General features: G+C 34.5%; 2 protein-coding genes across 3 annotated transcripts; one reads left to right on the top strand and one right to left on the bottom strand.

Annotated features, from left to right (window-relative positions):
* Positions 1 to 6,961: 6,961 nt before the first annotated feature.
* On the bottom strand, positions 6,962 to 19,242 carry LOC111052061 (ATP-sensitive inward rectifier potassium channel 11). 2 transcript variants are annotated; one of them, XM_039430186.1, is made up of 6 exons: positions 19,026 to 19,242; positions 13,016 to 13,168; positions 11,367 to 11,615; positions 10,537 to 10,767; positions 9,486 to 9,671; positions 6,962 to 8,419 (listed from the first exon to the last, which is right to left on the bottom strand). In XM_039430186.1, the coding sequence occupies exons 2-6, from the start codon at positions 13,141 to 13,143 to the stop codon at positions 7,264 to 7,266; spliced, it is 1,950 nt and encodes a 649-aa protein (XP_039286120.1). In that variant the 5' UTR covers positions 13,144 to 13,168; positions 19,026 to 19,242; the 3' UTR covers positions 6,962 to 7,263. The 2 variants fall into 2 exon arrangements, with proteins under 2 accessions (XP_039286120.1, XP_039286119.1); XM_039430185.1 differs by lacking the exon at positions 19,026 to 19,242 and adding an exon at positions 13,928 to 14,083.
* On the top strand, positions 15,925 to 16,590 carry LOC120351990. Its single transcript, XM_039431359.1, has one exon. The coding sequence runs from the start codon at positions 15,925 to 15,927 to the stop codon at positions 16,588 to 16,590; it is 666 nt and encodes a 221-aa protein (XP_039287293.1).
* Positions 19,243 to 19,433: the final 191 nt, after the last annotated feature.

The raw sequence follows: 19,433 nt of genomic DNA on the forward strand, positions 1-19,433 counted from the left end.
CGGTCCTCTGAAAGGGTCTGTTGCCCATCCATAGGGACAAATTGGAAAGTTTTTCATTATCAGTACTTTTGTTGTAGTTTGTATAGTAATCTAAAATTGATAGAATCAGTAGATGTAAAATTAAATAGTTAATTGTGTGCGTGAATTTAAGTAAAGTGTAGTAAGTTTCATAACGTCTGAGTTCATTGAGTTTTGGATTGAGTGGTCTCAAAAGTAAAATTTGAAATTGTTGAAAAAGTGAGTGCCGAACTTTTGTTGTTTTTCTTATTAAGCTCAAAATTTAGTTTCATAGAATGACCGAGGCCCAAATTTAAATGCAGCAAGTTAGCAGGTTCCAAAATGTATGAGTAAAAATTGAGTATGTCTTATTGACCTGAATCGATTGCTGAATACTTTGTTCTCTTGAAAATTTGACATGATTTCTATTGATCCGTTAATGAGTTCAATAAACCTGAGGTTGCATTATTAAAAATATTTTTCATTGAAGTTCCTGGCTCGTACATGATTATTTTAGTGGTACAACTCTTTATTGAAAACCAAAATAGTAAGTTACTAGCCGTCAGGCTCGCTTCGCTCGTCATATTCATCTAGCCGGGGGGCTCCGCCCCCTGGACCCCCGGCTGGATCGTCCAAAAATGAGATCAGCGGGCTCGCTCCGCTCGCCTGCATAATGTAAACATTTTCTGTCTATTACTTGATGAAAGAACTGAGAAAACGCAAAAAACGCTAATTTTGGGCGAATCTTTGGCGTTATTTCAAATTCCTTCTAACACAAAATTATTAAACCCCAGCTGAGCTTCTGTAGTAAATTTGAACATTTTCTGTTCATTATTTATTCTCGATAAAGCTGAGAAAGTGCAAAAAACGCAGATTTCGGGCGTGTATTCGACGTTATTTCAAATTCTTCTAACACAACATTATACACCCTAGCCTAGCTTCTGTACTAAATATGAACAATTTCTGTTCATTTGTTCTCGATAAAGCTGAGAAAAACGCTAAGAAACGCTGAAAAAACGCAGATTTTGGGCGTATCTTTGGAAAATTTTCCAAATCCGTTCTTAGTGCGCCTCTAAAGGGCCAAACTGAACATACGTACCAAATTTGAACGTTTTTGGTCAGGTAGATTTTCAGTTCTGCGAGTGAGTGAGTGAGTGAGTGAGTGAGTCAGTCAGTCAGTGAGTGAGTACCATTTCGCTTTTATTATAAAGATTTGCTAAATCAATAATACGAACTAATTTGTTATACTAACAAGGGAATTAGTATGTCATGAATTAGTCAAAAGGTCAATTTTTATCGGAGAACATAATATGTTGCATAATTGCGTTATGAGAATATACTATATTGAATTTTGAATAGCAGTCTGTGAAGAGCGACGTTAGGTCGTGAATTGATATTAACAGCCTCAAGTAAGTACGTTATAACTCTCTTATGGCAAGAAACCGGGGCGATGTCAGTAGAGATATAGAGACAATAAGAATGATGATGTTAAGGGTAATTATCGGTCGAAAGTACAAATGATAATTATCGTCCTTCAAATAACTCATTTACGTATATTATATAAATAAACCAATTTACTCTACAAACTGAGAAAATAAGGATCACCTGATGCCATGAAGACCATCCTACCGTATAAGAGGTTTAACTCACAAGATAATAGTCCATCCGAACACTGAATAAATCTCATGATCTCTCTTTAAATTCTGCTTGAAAGAGCTCTCAAGTCTAGATGATTATTCAGAATAAGCTTATCAGATAATAGTCTTCCCGAATATAACTGCAGTCTCTCCTGGATAGGTGAAATCTCGAACAAAAGCTGGAAAATTGTTTGTTCTTTTAGAAGAAGTGGTAAAAATTTTCTTTTCACACTCGGTATGGATGTGCACGAGAGAAACTTTTGTTCTCTAATTAGGTCCTTTTGAAAGGGTGACCCCTTTTCCTCCCCACCTCTTCATTCTTCTTCTTCTCCTCCTCCTCCTACGCCACTGCCTCCACCTCCTCCTACTTCTCCCCCTCCTCCACCAACTACTCCACCTACTCCTTCTCCTCCTCCCCCTCCTTCACCTCCTCCTCTTCCTCCACCTCCACCTCCTCCTCCTCCTCCAACAACTCTCGAGATGACTCTGGCATTGTTTTTGAGATTCTAATGAAAATCCAGGTCTCTGCTTTGCTTTGCCTAGCTTGCTTTCCAATTCTGGAAAGGTTGGCTTTAGTTGCTCTGTTCCCATTATTATTCGCATTTGTGAGTTCCTAGTCCATTCATAATTATTTTCAATTCGTGTAGTTCTTCAGACTACTACCGTACTATGGACTAAATTGACGTCAAAATTCTTATCAATTCGAAAATACCAATATTCGTGTTCATAGTTCCATAATTTATTCGTTGAATTTTGTAGTCTTTGATTACTACTACTTTATTAAAGGCTATATCATTTGAGGTCAAATCCTGCAAAATATTATTGGACAATACATTTTTTTGTTAGGGTAACAAGAATTAGCATATATATACGCTATATTTATCCTACGAAGCCCAAAACAGTCATAGGCTTGTTCGTGAACGAGAAAGATATCCATTTATTTATTCATAAAATCAATGTAAAAACTTGTAGTACCATTTTATTAAAACATTTGAAAAAATTTAAAAACATTTTAAAAGTAAATGCTTTAACGTTTAAAAAATGTTTTAATTAGAGGGTACTACAAGTTTTTATTAATTTGAATAAAGTAGCCCATATAAGTGAAGTGATTTCATTTATTTATATATTTATTATCCAAAACACTATTACCATAATATGTATTTATGTATAATTATGACCATGGGGAAAAACAAGGCTGAGCCTGTATTATTTCCCTACAAAATTTTGACAAAAAGTTATTTTGCCCAAAGTTTATGAAATTACTCAATTAATTAATTTGTAAGTGTTATCTCACTTAGTTTTTGGATTTTGTGAGATAAGATGAGATGCGATGAGATGTCTTGGATTACTACTACAATTTTATAAGCATAATAAATCAAAAACCATTATAAATTGGAAAAGACAATACTCTGTGATAGATCTACAATACTACTGCACAAGAATAAGCATAATTATCTAGACGCTTTGTTTATCTTATGAAGACCACAAGAGTAAAGAGTTGTAGACATGTACAAGAGTAAAGCTGATATTGTGAGTTAAAAAGTTCACGGTACTGTGTGATACGTTTATCCTGAGATAACAAAATTAGCATGAGATTATATCTTTATTTAAAGTAAGTACAATAATTTTTATATGATTTACTGATGTAATTGGTGGAACGACTGGAAACTATCCACTACAATACAAAAATTGGCAATTCGAAAGAGATTTTATTCGAAAAATAATACTTCTATCTTCATCCTAAACATTACAATGACTATTATAAAGTATTCCATGTAACATTGTCATCGTGAGTACATGTAAAATTAGTTTCCTTAGTGTATGGGAGTCCTTATAACGTACTTCTGGTGGAATACAAATACTATTATAATGCACTTTGGATTATACAATCTTCAACCCTATTTTAAAAATAAGGATGCATATTGGAATACATTAAAATTCAAGCTTCAAGCTGATAAAAACTTCGAACAACGGATATTACTTGAACACTTGACCTCATTCACAATGCACAAGCTTGATGCTTTCCCTGAATGAGGAGAATATTCAAATTAAAAAGCTATTAAAGAGGAATAATACCTTCAGTGAATAGCGGGATCAACTCGGTAGGGATTATCCCTGAAAAGAACACCCTACCATCACAAGTGAGTCGAGTACCTTTTTAGTTTTCTCTCCTTTTTCAGATTTTCCTCTTTTTTCACTCAACGGAAAGCGTTCAAAGGGAAGAATTGTGAATGGTTGACAACAAGCCACGAAGCGAGTATCTCTCTTGGGGATTAGGGTTGAGGCTAGGAGAATTGAGTTAGGTGGAGAAAGAGGAGAAATTTTAGAGAGAGAGAGAGAAAGAGAGTGAGATAAAAGGAGAAAGAAAGAGAGAGAGTGTGTGTGTTAGTGAGAGAGATAGTGTGAGAGTTGAGAGGCGAGGAGAGTATGATAAGGGGTGGAGGAGGAGACTGGAGCAAAGAATGTTTCAAAGAGGAAATGAATATTATCAAAAAAATGTAAGCTGAGTAAAGAAAAAAGATAACAGATGAGAATAGTGAGGGTGAATGAAGAAAATGAGAGACAGGCCTCAGTAAGAACAGGTACAGGAGATAGAACAATGGTTGGGAGAGGAAGTTTGAAAATAAGTCACGGAAACAATAATCTATGATAAAGAATCATTACAGAAACTTGGCTTTCCTGATTATTCAACTGAATACTCGGATTATATTGAAACAAAGGGATGTGCTATTATTGAATTTAAGAGCCTTGAAATGTTCCACATCGATATTCACGCTACACACTTAATTAGGTATATAATTCTTATTTTAGAAGATTGTTTTTTGTGAATGAGAGTGACGGAGAGACTTGGTAATATTATATTGAAAATATGCCCAAAATGAAGTCCAAGTGTTTCCAATTAGTCCTTCTTTTGAGGAATCATTGCCTCATTAGATATGAGTTTTCAATCGACCAGAATAGGAATAAAAATACTACTCGAAAACAATCTATCCGGATTGATATTAATTCATTCTCTTATTACACAACCACCAGGAGATCAAACAATATTTTCAGACAATCACGATCGTAAGAATCAACCGAGTTTACCAGAAAATTATCAGTTTTATCTTATATAGATGACATAAATCGTAAATTCATTCATGAAATACAGTGTCAACCTCAAGCCCTCAATCCACTCCTGTCCCGAATTTTGATGAAATGACAAATTCCAAAAAGAAGTTAGGTTTCCACTTTCATATAATTTTCAGTTTTTTTCAAATATAATTTTACATGAACTTCAAATTCTATTTCAAGCAATTTGGTTGGAACTTGAACTCTTTTTCAAAATATAGTATAGCATTTTTCAAACTATATAGTAGATTAAAGAGACGTTTTTTTTTTGACGTCTCTAAGAATTCGCAGTGCGATACAGAATATAGAGGAGAATCAGAAAAAAACAGAAAAGGCAGGATAGCAGGAAAAGAAAAAGAGTCAGTCTTTAAGTTGGGAGCAGGAAAAATAAAGGAAGGGCATGTTGAATAGAAAAGGAGGATGATGAGAGGAGGTAGAGGATGGAGATTGATTGATTGATTGAGTACTTTATTTATGTAGATTACAATATATATTGGCTTATACACTTATATACAATGGCTTACAATACAGCAAAATTATAGATGAATTTACAAAATATAAATTAAGAAAATAATTATTGAGCTGTATATGATATGAAAAAAATCAATTTGTAATAACTATAGATAGAATAGATAATATTGTTATGCATCTACATAAATTGGCGGAGCTTTGGACATATTGGAGAGGGAGGATAAAAGGAGGAGGAAGAAGAGGTGAGGAAGGAGAAAAGGAAAAATGAAGAAGAGTAATGATAGAGTAGGTAGACAGAGAGTAGATTCGATGATAGTGTTAAAAAGGGGAGTGTTAGCCAACAAGGTAACTCTATTCGATGAATATTCATGAACCAGATAGAATTGCGGAGCACTTTGGCAGAAGAGAGGGAATACCAGGAACCAGGAAGTCGTGAAAAAAGGATACGACGAGAGAGAAGGGAAATTAGGGAGAAAAAAGGAAGAATGGTAATAGAGTAGTTGGAAAAGCTCATGTTGCACCTCATTGAAAGTCTCGGCCGCACCACACACCTCATCTTAGTGTCAACTCGGGAAAACCCTCCAAGTTTTTCCACGTGGCTTTTCCAGTTAATGTATGAAAATGAGACCGCCCACATCTAGTGTGAATACGAAAAGAGCTTCACGCAACATAATATCACAGTTAGCATTGAATAGGTACATTGTCGCTAGCAGTTGTTTTTTATTTTTTTACTCTTCTGCTCCTTTTTTGTAGGTAAAATAATAGTTATTTTCTTGCTGGTAATGTCACTTGTGGGACACTCTGAAAGCTTTCTGCTGTTCTGTTGAGGAGTGAGGATTGCAAAGTTTGTTTCTGTTGATTTTTTTCAAAATTTACATGTATGTGAATGAGGAAATTAAATTGAGGCATTTTTTACGTTTCAAACATGAATCACTGAACATAATCTCACGATAAGAAGACAATCATAAATCTATACAAACAGTTGAACAAAGTTTATTTATTTATTCAACCATTCAGAATTATACAACTTACAGAAAAGTACCACAGGCTAACTTACTAAAGTTGAGAGTCTTGTAAGTTGCAACTCACATTACTTATAATTTAAGTGAAGTTCTCATTTGGTAAATCAAATGAATATAATTTGGAATCAACTAATAATCACAGAAAAATATACTAGTTCTTGAGAGTCATTATCAGAATCACAGAAAGGTCTGGATTCTCAACAATAATTATTATTATTTTGATTGTCCATAGAGTTTTTATTTTATTTTTATTTTAATTTTAGAACCTTTTCATTTCTATATTCCGTTTTATAATTATTTTATTGTATACATCTATTTTTCTTTCCTTCTCTTGTATTTCTATAGTTTTTTTTTCTTTTAACAATATTGCAATTGAAAGTTACTTTGTTCATTTTTTTTTCATTGTATTGTTGTATTTCACGTATTGTATCTTGTATTGTTGTATTTGTGAAGGAGACACATTAGGGGTGACCTGTTGTCTCCATAAATAAATAAATAAATAAATAGAGTTAACTCTATTCTTTGTTTCGAATGATATAGACAAGAATAGAAATAATATTTTCAATGATGTATTTAAAAAAACAACCTGAGGTTCAAAAACATTGTTCATCTTAAATGAGTTAAATGAAATATTGTAGACTTGAATATACTCAACAATACTTGAATATATTGTACTTTATACTTGTATATCAATATCAATACTCTAATACTTTATATCAATAAATACTTTATCAATACTTCATACTTGAATATCTCACACAATCATGTGAAACTGTGTATTACTGCTGTGATATTCAAGTATAATGTTATTTGAAATTTTAATAATGTGACGGCTCATTGGAGGTCGAATTCAAAAATTGTATTTCAATATATCGAATAGTATTACAGAAAAATTTTATTTCAATACAAAAATCGATTGCTTTTTTGAAAAACGATTGTTTTGTTGCTCTACTGGTCTGCAATACTAATAATATAGTCAATCTTTGACAGCTGATCACACTTTTCCAAACAAAAACAATCAACTATCACCTCAAATCGTCCTCCGATAGTGTCGTTAGCCTCGTTCGCTGCTTCCTGTCATGTAGCGATATCAGTGAATGATGAAGCTCTCTTTCGGGACCATCTTTCAGTATCGTCGAGAACTTCCTGACAGGTACACATGAATTGCTCAGATTCTGAACTCTCTCATTCTCTTCTCTGTATTCAGCTCCTTCCTTTCCTCCAAGGAATTCATGGTTGTTATGGTTGTGATATTGATCCTTGTTATTCAATAATCTATCTCCTTTTCTGTCTAATAATACATCCCTGTTGTCCAAAAGAAGAACGTCAACTGGAAGTGCTTTCTTTGAACCGAGATACTCGTTTTTTCTATCCAGGATTCTGTCTCTACCTGTGGAGATTTCTTGGAGTTCATCCTTGTTATTTGAAAGTCTGTTGTCATCTCTCATTAGGATATTCTTGTCCAGATTCTCATGAACATTTCCCGATAATGGATATTCAGTTGTTGATAGTTGTTGATTATTACAATCCATTAATCTATCCTCAACGTCTCTATCGTTGGCTGATAACCCATTGGTACTCCATAAAACACTATTGTTGCACAGGGTTCTATCCCTATTGTCCAAGGATTCATGCTGATTGGGTAGAAACCCATCATTCTCCTCCAAAATTCCAACTCTTCCCTCCAAGAACTTTTCATCATTTCCCAAAAATACTTCCTTGTCTGGAGCACCACGTTCCTTAGTGTCCAAGAATTTATTATCCTTTTCTGAAAAATCATCCTGAGGATAGTATTTTCTCTGCTCTAAGAAGCCATCAACATGACCCAACAGTCCGCCCTTGTTCAACAGCACGTAATTGTGAGTACAGCAATAGAGTTGTCTAGCACTGCAGCGGGGTGTATCGACGGGGAACGTGGTGTGAAACCGGGAGTAATCTAGAATGTATCCTCGACCGCAGGTTTTGACCAGTGGCACCAGACGGTGTCCCCACAGGATCTCGGTGGCAGTGTAGGAGGTGCGGGCTTCCGTGTCCTGACCCATGGTTTCCACTGTGCCCGACAGGGCTACGAATATCTCGAAAGTGGCTGAGGCTAGGTCGTCAGCCGAGATGTCGTACAAAGGACTGGTCGAGTCTATGCGGTGTACAGCTGTCAGAGGCCAAAGAAGGAACACGTTCGATCTACAAAATAAATAAATTCGTAATTATTTGATAGCCCCAGGATATATTCATCATTATAACATAATTGTATTATTTCAGCTACGAACTTTGATATGAACACAATATACAGTTGTATTAAATATACGGAATATATTCCGTTGATACAGAGTATAATTTATTGTATCGATGAATGATTCCAGCTAATCATTGATTCGACACAACCTGCAGTTGTATTCAATTCAGATTATATTTCATTCTGTACAAAAACCATGTATTTCTAGCATGAAAATATGTTGATACAACATTCCCACATTCAAAATCATAAAGCTTAAACTGTTCATTGTTTGTGGATGAATAATTTATCAATTCTTGATAGAATTATTAATTGGATTATTCTATGCGGGCCTAGTTTATTCGAATGAAAAAACTATCAATAAAATAGATAACAATTTGAAACGCATTTCATATTGGGGTTGAACCAGAATGGAGGAATAATTCGTCTCGCGATAATTTCCTATCAAATTATTCTCTAACAACATAATTAATTTCGAAAATGCCGTATCAACAAATTGAGATGAAAAACTTATTGAACTACACTAACTGACCAACAATGTAGAATATTACCTTTTTGAACCCTAATTAGGGACACAGCATACGGTACCGTGAACTAAGTACATATTTCATTCTGTATAAAATATTTGTGTTTCTTACATTAAAATAATATGCTGATTTGGTATAACATTGCCACATTCACCTTACAAGTTTGCCTATCTCACCTTATACGAATCAAGTATAAATTACCTTACAAGACTTTTTTTCTTGTAAAAATTCAAGTCTCTTCACTCTCTGTGAACTCCTAACTCATTTCGAAACACTTGGAAATTGAACTCAGTGCCTTGAAAAGCGTACTGAATTTATGGAAAATGTGAGTATTGTTGTTCATTGATCACGCATTTCGAAACACTTGAAAATTGGACTCAGTACCTTGAAACGCGTCCGAAATTTATGGAGCATTTGTGAGTATTGTGTTGATTGGTGCAACTCAGTTACCATTTCTATGATCTGATAGATTTTATTCGATACACACCCACTAGAATCCACGGACAGTTTGAGGTCATGTTGATAGTGAGGCAGCTTCTCACCCTCAGCCGATACTCTGTGCTGTAGCAGCCTGGCATTGAGTGTTGCTCCAAGCAGACGAGACTTGCGGCAATCTCCCACTCTGAACATCAGGCACAGGCTCCTGTCTCTCAGACTGATCACAGCTTTCTCACTACAACAAAATCAACAAAGTTTTACAGAGTTTTGATGAGTAGTGTTCATGAAAAGCAATCCTGGAAAATTAAATGATATGATATTGAATTGAACGATGATAAGAGAGTATAGAATATAATCAATGGAATGAAATCTATTCAGTTTGAAATTAGTCATATTAGTCTAAACTATGAGTTTTCATGTATTATGTTGATGTAGCCGTAGTTATGTCAAGGCAATACCCTTAATCTATACCCTCAATTTAGTTGGACAAAAGCCTGTGAAATTTTGATTATGATTTATTATTATTAATTTTATTCATTTATATTTTTTACGAAGAAGCACTGATTGGGAGAGAAAAATTAAGGATACTCCTTGTACTATTTCTCTCCCAAATTTAGATAACATTTTAAAAGTTCAAAATGAGGTTATGATCACTTCAAGAGAACCAATCAGAGAAGCCTCTCCAAAAATATCTTCTCTGATTGGTTCTCTTGGCACTTAATCATGATTGGGATCCAAAAGTCTTGGAATAAAGACGTTTGAAGAAATTCCATTCGAAATATTCGAGGTCCCCAGTTATTATTTGGGTATTGGCATAAATATGGCAGACTTAAGAATCAAAAATATTCAGACTTTTAAAAAATCGATACAAAATATGAGAAGGAATTTAACTTTTCAGATACATAGATGAGATTTTAGTAATAATTTGTAGAATAGTCTCAAATATTTTCCAATTTCCAAGTAGAATAGGATAACACAGTTTCTGAGTCTGGATTTGAGAAGTTTTTCCGAGGCTGGGAAACCCTCCAGAATACAAAGGGGCATTGCGTACCAGAACCTTGTTACAAAAACAGTACTGCATTTACGTTTGAAAGCCTCACCTGAACATAATTGCCTGTTGACGCATCTTGGGTCGAGCAAACTTGGCGAATATGATACCAGACATGGAGAGTTGCAAGAGGGCTCCAAATATGCTCTGAAAGCCGACCAGGAATACTGCTTCTGGGCACTCTGTGGTGGGGGATCGGGTACCGTACCCTGAAGAGTACTGCGTCTCCATTGAGAAGAGGAAACATGAAATGAAGTCGTCCATCATTGTCACACATGGCTCTCTAAATGAAAAAGAAACCTTTTTTTGTTAAACTGATCCTGGAATATTGAGATATATGAGAATAGATATAAGAATTTCGCACAGAGACAATATTATATTAATGGTACTGGAGAACTAGATTCGAATACCTCGTTCATACAGACTACAATAATTTTTAATCGTAATTTGAACATCAGATGGATGGAATTGTAGTCGTAAAATATCCAATATGGATATAGGCTTCTTAATTATTATCGATAAATTTTCTTCAACACTCGCGAAAATACTGAACTTGCCACTTATTAGATATTGGATATGATCTCACTTGATATAGGATCTTAAAACTCCTCATGAATAACATAACTCCTCCTCTTGAATAACATAATGGATACATTCATTATTCATCTCTCAATCACGCGGACTACATTTTAAATATTTAATTATAACACATTATGATAATGATCAGATTACGTAACATCATAAAGAAAAGATAGCATAAGCATTATGCCATCTTTCCTCATTGGTATTATCTACTCACTTGTAGAGACTTGTTATAAATTATATTATACTTACTAACCATCATACTTACGCTATCTTTTCTTCATGGTATTATCTACTCACTTGGAAGGATCATGTAGCTCCTCATAGCCTCTTAGATCGCCATGACCGAACGCCACAGCCCAGTAGAGTGCGGCGAATATCAGCCATGATATGAGGAAGCTCGTGAAGAATAAAAGCAGCAGCGTCCGCCACCTGCACTCCATCATGAATGTGAAGAAGTCCTGAGTGATTGACGTCAGTCCAGCCAGGGGAACGTTGCTGTTGAACATATTCGTGTAGCCATCTTTCAGAATGGCGCGACGACGCATTCTGAAATAATTTGATCCAAAGATCAAATATTTAATACTTTTAAATTCAATTGAATAAGCCTACTTATGTTATGTATGATTGAGATGAGAAGTGTTTGCAGCTTGAAACAAATACACTTTTTTATGTATTTCACACGACATTCAGTTGAATATTTACTGGATCTATTTTTTGCTTTTCTTGAAACACGTAAAAAACGTTTTAGTACATTGCAGCTCGGAATGGATCGAGAAACCATCATCTTCAACAAATAATTTCTCATTTGAATATTGACTATTGAGAAAGAATGTTTAATCATATCAAATGATAGTACGGTTAGTTGCTTCTGGAATAATTACACTCATGATAGTCTAATTAATTATTATCCCAATTCCTATTCCACACTCTCGCCAAGTCCAAGTCGCTTGCCAAGTCGCTTGTGAAGGCGCTTGCTTTCCAAGTCACTGGCCAAGCTGTTGTAATGGCCATCCACACTGCAATGTGACCATTTTTGTAGATGCTCGACTGGCCACTCGCTTTCGCTTAGCTTTCCTGCGCTCGCCTTGTCTCGTCCCGACAAAAATCAGAGCGAAGGCAAATGAAGGCAAGCGCTGGCAAAGCAGCCATCCACACTCTCGCATTCATTATAATTTGTATACACTTGGCGAGAGTGTGAATGCGGCATAAGAATATTATTGATCAATCTTTACATCAGTAGGGTCAGTATTGTGAGAGTGTAATTCGTAATTTCTTGCACTAACGACAAAAAAATGCGTCATTGAATCAAAGCTGTGATTTCTCATCAAGTACTACTCAAATAATCAATTGGATTTCGAAACTAATCAGGAGTCGAACTTTCATTATTATACTTCGTGCAACTAGTTGTGGAGTGTCAATCAATCCGTATCTCGAATGAATGGTGATCGGTGAAGGAACCGAAAAAATGTTGTTGGAGTGATTTATTCATTTTCAAGAGTTATCTGAATGATTAATAAAACTTTTGAACCCTTCTGTGGTGCCACTGAAGCAGTAGATGTAGCTTTAGTTTCCGTAGATTGATGAGCTACCAACTAACTCTACTGATCGTACCAACTCCACCAACCGTACAAACTCTACTAACTCCTCCAACTCTATCAACTATATCTTCCTCAGGAGCAAAAATCGGATCTGTAATCGACGGCTTTCTCAATCAAATTATCATATGGAATACATTTTACTGTTCCAATGAAATATTATACTGGAATCAATGTAACATGCTAAATATATGATTTATTATAAAATATAACGCTATAATGTAGGGACAGAGTATTGTTTTTTCCGAATTGACAAGTTAAATGATGCTGCAGTAAATCAAAACCTCATGACATAGAATATAGCGATCATCAACCATCAGAATACTCACAAATTCCTGAGAGATAGCTCACCTGGGACTCACATCGTAATTGCTATTTGTGAGATGTATTTTTTCGCTCACAATAGCAGGCAGAGCTTCATCCGACGAGGAACTGACATAGTTTTGTCCTTCTTCTTCAGTAAATTGCTGAGATTCCATTCTCCTGTCCTCTGTTATTGTGTTACTAGAAGAGAAAAATTGGGAAAGTTTTATCAGTTCTAGAAGTTTTTTACAATAAAATGGATAACATATTGTACAGTCTCCTGGCAAAAAACTCTGCGGAAACGTATTTTTCTCGACATTTTATTCTGTTTACTCGATAATGATGACACTATTACAGTTTTCAGTGAATAATGTTGAGAATCTCCCCAGTGGAGCTTAAGAATTCAGTATTTTAAATTCTTATTTCAATGAGAAATAGGTAAAACATGTTTAGAAAAACAATAAGTGAACAGAATATTGACGATACATATTATATTGATACCTTATAATCAATATAATATTATGCCATCAATAATCTTGACAACAATGGATCAGTATGTTTCAAATTACTCTTGGATTAAAAGTATCTTCGTGAAAATGATGACACTAGGTTTTTTATGATAGGAGACAATCTTATAAACAGATCAGAAAATTATGTTTCTTTGGAGAAAGATATTGTATTGATTAAAGTGGGTAATTCATTATTCCATTATTCCCACTAATTTATTTATTATTTATTGTTGACAGAATAATCATTCAAATGCTAAAAAGTTACATCAATTCTACAAAAATCCAATGAAATAGGGAAATACAATTGGATTCTAATAAAATCCAATAATTTTGAGAGAGAAGTTTTGGGATTATTAACCGGCTTGATGTAGGCTAATCGAGTCAAAATCGTGATTGAAAACGTTTCTCATCATATTCTACGAGAGAAAACTATCATTTTTCACACACTCACCTTTTCTATTGTCTTATTCGACTTGAAACTTGAAAACTCTCTCGCGAAACACATCAGAGACTGTTGTCTCCTCTGAGAGATTTTACAAGATGTTCAGATTTTCATTGCCGTCATAAATGTTATCATCCCAAAAACAAGTAAGAAAATGTGCATTAAAACTACTCTCATACAGTGGCTTACCAACAACGATTATCTTTTTATTGCATGTTGTGTGAAATATTAACCACAGCATTAAAGATAAGCTATGAGAGCTACAGTGTTTACAACCTTTTTATTTTGAAACTTTTTTGAGATTACCTATCTCACTTCATGATTTATTCTATATTTACATAATATCAGGTAGTGCTTTATTTAGAGACAGAAAACTTCAGAGCTGATATTTATGAGTGTAAATCTATTATTAAATTGATTATTCGTATTTTTCCTTGATTATTAATAGTTCAATAATAATTGATTATTTGAACTATTTTTAAATATTTCAATGTCCTGTAAGAATTCATCAATCTCGAAAACAAGTATTCATACATGTGTTAACTGTGTCATAATACCGCTATAACTTATGTGCCTACCGTTGCAATTTGTATGGGAGAATACTCCTCATGTAGTTCTGGAGGCTTCTGAAAGAATGACCTTCAGCCCCCTGATAAATTATCAAGAAACACGGAGCAGTGTAGAGACCTGATTACATCTAAAACTTACATGCCTCAATTTCTCCACACTCTTGAAGTTACAGAGCTGACTATTTTTCTACTTCCCTTCCCCTTGTACTGTTTCCACGGTGGGATTCATTTTTATTATTGAGTTAGAAGAGTTTTCTGATATTAATATTCATACAGGTACAGCTATATGAATATACGTATGATTTGATATTTCAATAGGTCCATCAAAAGATTTATATTTACAAATTATATTTCAATATAATCTAAGATAAAATTAAGCACAAATTCACGTTGTTTTGATAATTAATGTAAAGTGATATCGTACATGTTCTGAAGTATCATAAGATACTACTAAACTAATATTTTTCACGTAGCTTGTCCTTTGACATTAATGAATGATTAATTATTCTGTCGAAACAAGAGTAGTAGCTTGTAACAATAAAACATTGCATGTTCTCAATCTGTCAATCTGAACAATTATTAATAGCTTGCTTCTAAATGCACTCTTTTCTCAATGAATTTTGAAAACCTAGTTGAGTACAAATCTTAAACCATTTTTATTGATGCCTTTATTGAAGTCACTGGCACGCAAGATGGCCAGCAGCCCACAAGTCTTGATGTTGCGGCATGTAAATTCGCTAAAAGCCCGAATGACTCCACAAGCAATCTGCGAGTTAATTGAAGAGAACTGCTGGGTTATTCGGCTCTAATGCAACTTAGTTTCCGGAAGTGTTGACTCTGATGCACGTTTAGGAAAAGAATAGAAAGAGTTAGAGAGAGGGAGAGAGAGTGAGAGAGAGAGAGAGTGAGTGAGAGGACTCTTCAAGTGAGATGAGAGTAGGAGAAGGTTCATAGATGAGAGAATATTAGAAGAGTGAGGAAAAAATAGTATGCAGTTTGTGTTTGCAAGTATAATCTGAAGGAAACATTATTAGGTTATTTCCCTTTTTGTCCCTGATTAATCTTGGTTTTTGAGAGTGAGTATCATTGAGAATAGTGACATTAGTAGACCGATCTGTTATTTGTATTTTATAAGTTACGGTACAAGTTTTAAAACGATCACAACATCATAATATTATATACAATACTAATTAATAAAACTATATGGAAACTTGAAGTACCCTTTATTATTTGAAATATTACAAAGACTAGTTTCGACCATGGATCAAATATTCAAATATTACAAAGACTAGCCATGGAACCTGTTGTATGCAGATGATGTAGCATTAATATCAGACAGCGTAAAAGAAATACAAGATACTCTGGTCTCTGGAGCAGTGGCGAAGAGCTCTTGAACGAAATGGGCTGCGCATTAGCAGGACCAAAACCGAGTATATGATGTGCAACTTCGACCCAGACACATTTGGTAGGACAAATCCAGATCTCAAACTAGATGGCATCATACTACCTAGAGTGAGCAAATTCAAATACCTAGGGTCAGTAATTTCAGACGATGACAAAATAACAGCAGATATAACACATAGAACAACATCTGCATGTAACAGATGGCGCGAGCAAACAAGTGTATTTTGTGATCCAAGAATGCCCATTAGAACAAAAGGCAGGGTCTACAAAACATGCATACGACCGGCTTTACTTTATGGAGGCGAAACATGGGCTTCGTTGCAAACACATGAGCAAAAGCTTCATACTACGGAAATGCGCATGCTGCGGTGGTCAGGAGGAGTTAGCCTTAAAGATAAAATCCGTAATGAACATGTAGGTGGCAGTTTTAAGGTAGCGCCTATTGCTGAGAAACTTAAAGAGTTCAGGCTGAGATGGTATGGTCATGTTATGCGAGGACCCGACGATCACGTGGTGAAAAAGAGCCTCTCCATGGCTACACAAACAAGAAAAAGAGGTAGGCCAAAAACTACCTGGATGACGAATGTCCAGAAGGACATGAAAATTTGGATCTTTCTACAAACGATGCCTATAATCAGAAGGAATGGCGCCTCAGGATTGGTAATGCCGACCCTGCATAACGGCAAGTGGCGAGGATAAAGAAGAGGAGAAGACAAAGACTAGCTTCCACCATAACTTAGGTCATTTTCAAGTTGAAATGTTGACCTAAGTTATGGTTGAAACTAGTCGTTGTAATATTTTAAATAATAAAGGGTAGTAAAAGTTTCCATATTGTTTTATTAATTTGTAAAGTAGCCCAACTGAAGTGTCTTTATATACAATACTGTACGTGCTGAAATTGAATATATACTGGTGATTGATAATAAAATAAACAAAACAAGGACTACCCTGCCACTTATTGAGCATACAAGTTCAAATAATTTAATATGAACTGTATTTCGCAATACCGATTTAATTGCAATTCCATGCACATCAGCATTGGTAGAATAGGAAAACATTGAGATACCTTATTAGGTTTATCTGTAGATCTCGTAGATATTATCATTCTCATAATTCAGTTAGCGATATGAAATTCAATTCCTTATTCTACAGGAAGGCACGCTCTAAAAATATTGTCAGTTAATACGGTAACTGCATAGTGATTTTGTAGTTCGAACTCTAGAGAAAACATGTAGACTTCCATCAATTGAAGCTGGAAATAATGGCACAGCATAATATATGATTATAATCCATAGGATTATAGATGACGTGTTATTGGAATCATTACTAATCTTCTGGTGAAAATTAGCCTCGGAGTTATTACCAAATTAGGCTTTCAAACTCATTATAGCTCTTCAGATTTTCAAAAAATTTTTGAGAACTTATCATCCAATCAATTTTCTAGTCAACTATTCAAGAGCGAAAACACTGCGCATGAACAATTAATAGTTCTGCAGGTTAATAGAACAATAGAAGTCTGCAGATCGTCATTCTAGTGTTATAACTTGATAATAATAATAATAATCGTATGGCTTTTATTTGTGGGGAGTTCCGGTTGGAAGTTCCAGAGATGGAAGTTCCATCTCGCCTGAGGACTTAAAATTCAAGCCATCAATTAATCAGCTAGGAAGCCTTTCTGTGCTTTATTATTTCATGGAAACTAGAACAGTGACTCCAATTTTTCTTGAAGGAAGTTCTAGGAAGTATTTTACAATATGATGCCGGACCTTATTAATTTCGAAATAAGGCAGTAGATGTATAAGCTTTCTTCACAACATAACTCATTAAAATCCAAATTCTTCCAGAAAAAAATCTACATTTCCTCGTTTTGACTAAATTCAAGTTTCTACCATACCTATACACATTACTATATACACGATATTTTCCTATCCCGTCTACCAAAATAACGAAAAAACTCCAAAAAAACAAAAAGCCTCTTATTCTCTTTGGTGAGCCTTTCCACAATATAATCACTGAGTAGTTAGTCAAAGCACACAGCATTGTGTCTCTATGCAGTCATGCTAAAGCCCTTCTCTCTCACCCTCATGCAAAAATAAGCGCTTATTAATGCAGGCCACGTATTTATTCGACATCTGTTTTGCTTTATAGTTCAATCTCGTACTCTATATCTCTCTCCCTGTCAATCAAAACTGTGATATCCCATTTTGTGTTATCCTGCATAGCAAATTTAAGTTATATCATTTCTAGAGCGACGATATGCTTTTCTATGTTCCTCCAACTGTCACCTACAATGAATTTCCTGGGTTGGAGTTGAGTTAATTGTCTTTACATTGAGTTAACTTTTTATTGGTTTTTTCCACCAGTTCCTTCTGTTCTCAGGTATAATAGCTGAAATAATAATTTTGGATAATTGCCCTCAAATTTAATTGATAATTTTTCAATAGAATATGCATCTAAATCGAGTAACAGATTAAAATTCTACATCAATAATGAGTCAATGATAATGTAATAATTATCATTGTAATGTGTCCTTGCAATATTTACTTATGGAAACACAATAATTATTCGTCAATCAGAGCAGTCACATACCTCGTTATTGAGGATGATCTCCATAGCATTGCAACGTATCCATTTACCAGTCTTAAATATTATTTCAATAAAGTGTATTCAAATTCACAACAGTAGTGAATCCATTACAATGTAGAATAAAGAGTCTCTGAACCAGTAAAAGTCATAAGGTTTTCCATTAACTTCATCAATCATTATTCATCCAAATTGTGAATTTGTATATTCATGAATAATATAATTTCAGAAATTATTTTTCAATTGGTCCCTCTTTCTTTAATAAATTATTCTACTAATAGAAAATGTGATAATTTGAGGAAAGATTCAAGCAAATAAAAAAATGGACCTCTTCTTTATCGACTCTGAAAATCAGTTTTTAGATATAATCTAAAATAAACAACAATACTGTACAACTGACAGTGCAATGATTTATATGAAAAACAACTATATATGATTCGTCAAGATCAAACTGTGTCTATATTTCTAAATCCCTATCCCCTATTCTGGTATGAATGGAGAGAAAAGTCTACGTAAACTAACATAGATAAAGGAGTCGCATAGGTACTTACATTATTAATTCATTTTCCTTGAGAATTCGATCAATGAGTTAAAATCAAATATTGCTTCTATGAATTGATTACTGCAACTGATTTAGGCTACTATTCTCAACATAAACGCGCACTCACTCATTCATTGAAAAGTTCAGCTCACTCTCTCACTCACTGTTGAATATTTCGTTTCACAAAAGTTCTCAGCACTTATTGCTTACTCTCCTCAACAGCTGGAAGAGTAATGCGTAGGAGTTCATTCTTCTCGCTTCATTCGATTCGTCTCTTCCTCTTTCCCTTCTTCTTCTACTCCTCCTCATCCTCCTAAATATCTCCTCTACTTTTTCCTTCTTCTACTTCTTCTTCTTTTTCTTCTTCATTTTCTTCTTCTTCTTCTCTTCTTCTTCTTCTTCTTCTTCTCTTCTTCTT

The sequence above is a fragment of the Nilaparvata lugens genome, chromosome 6 (assembly GCF_014356525.2).
Source record: "Nilaparvata lugens isolate BPH chromosome 6, ASM1435652v1, whole genome shotgun sequence".
In the NCBI taxonomy this organism is placed as follows: domain Eukaryota; kingdom Metazoa; phylum Arthropoda; class Insecta; order Hemiptera; family Delphacidae; genus Nilaparvata; species Nilaparvata lugens.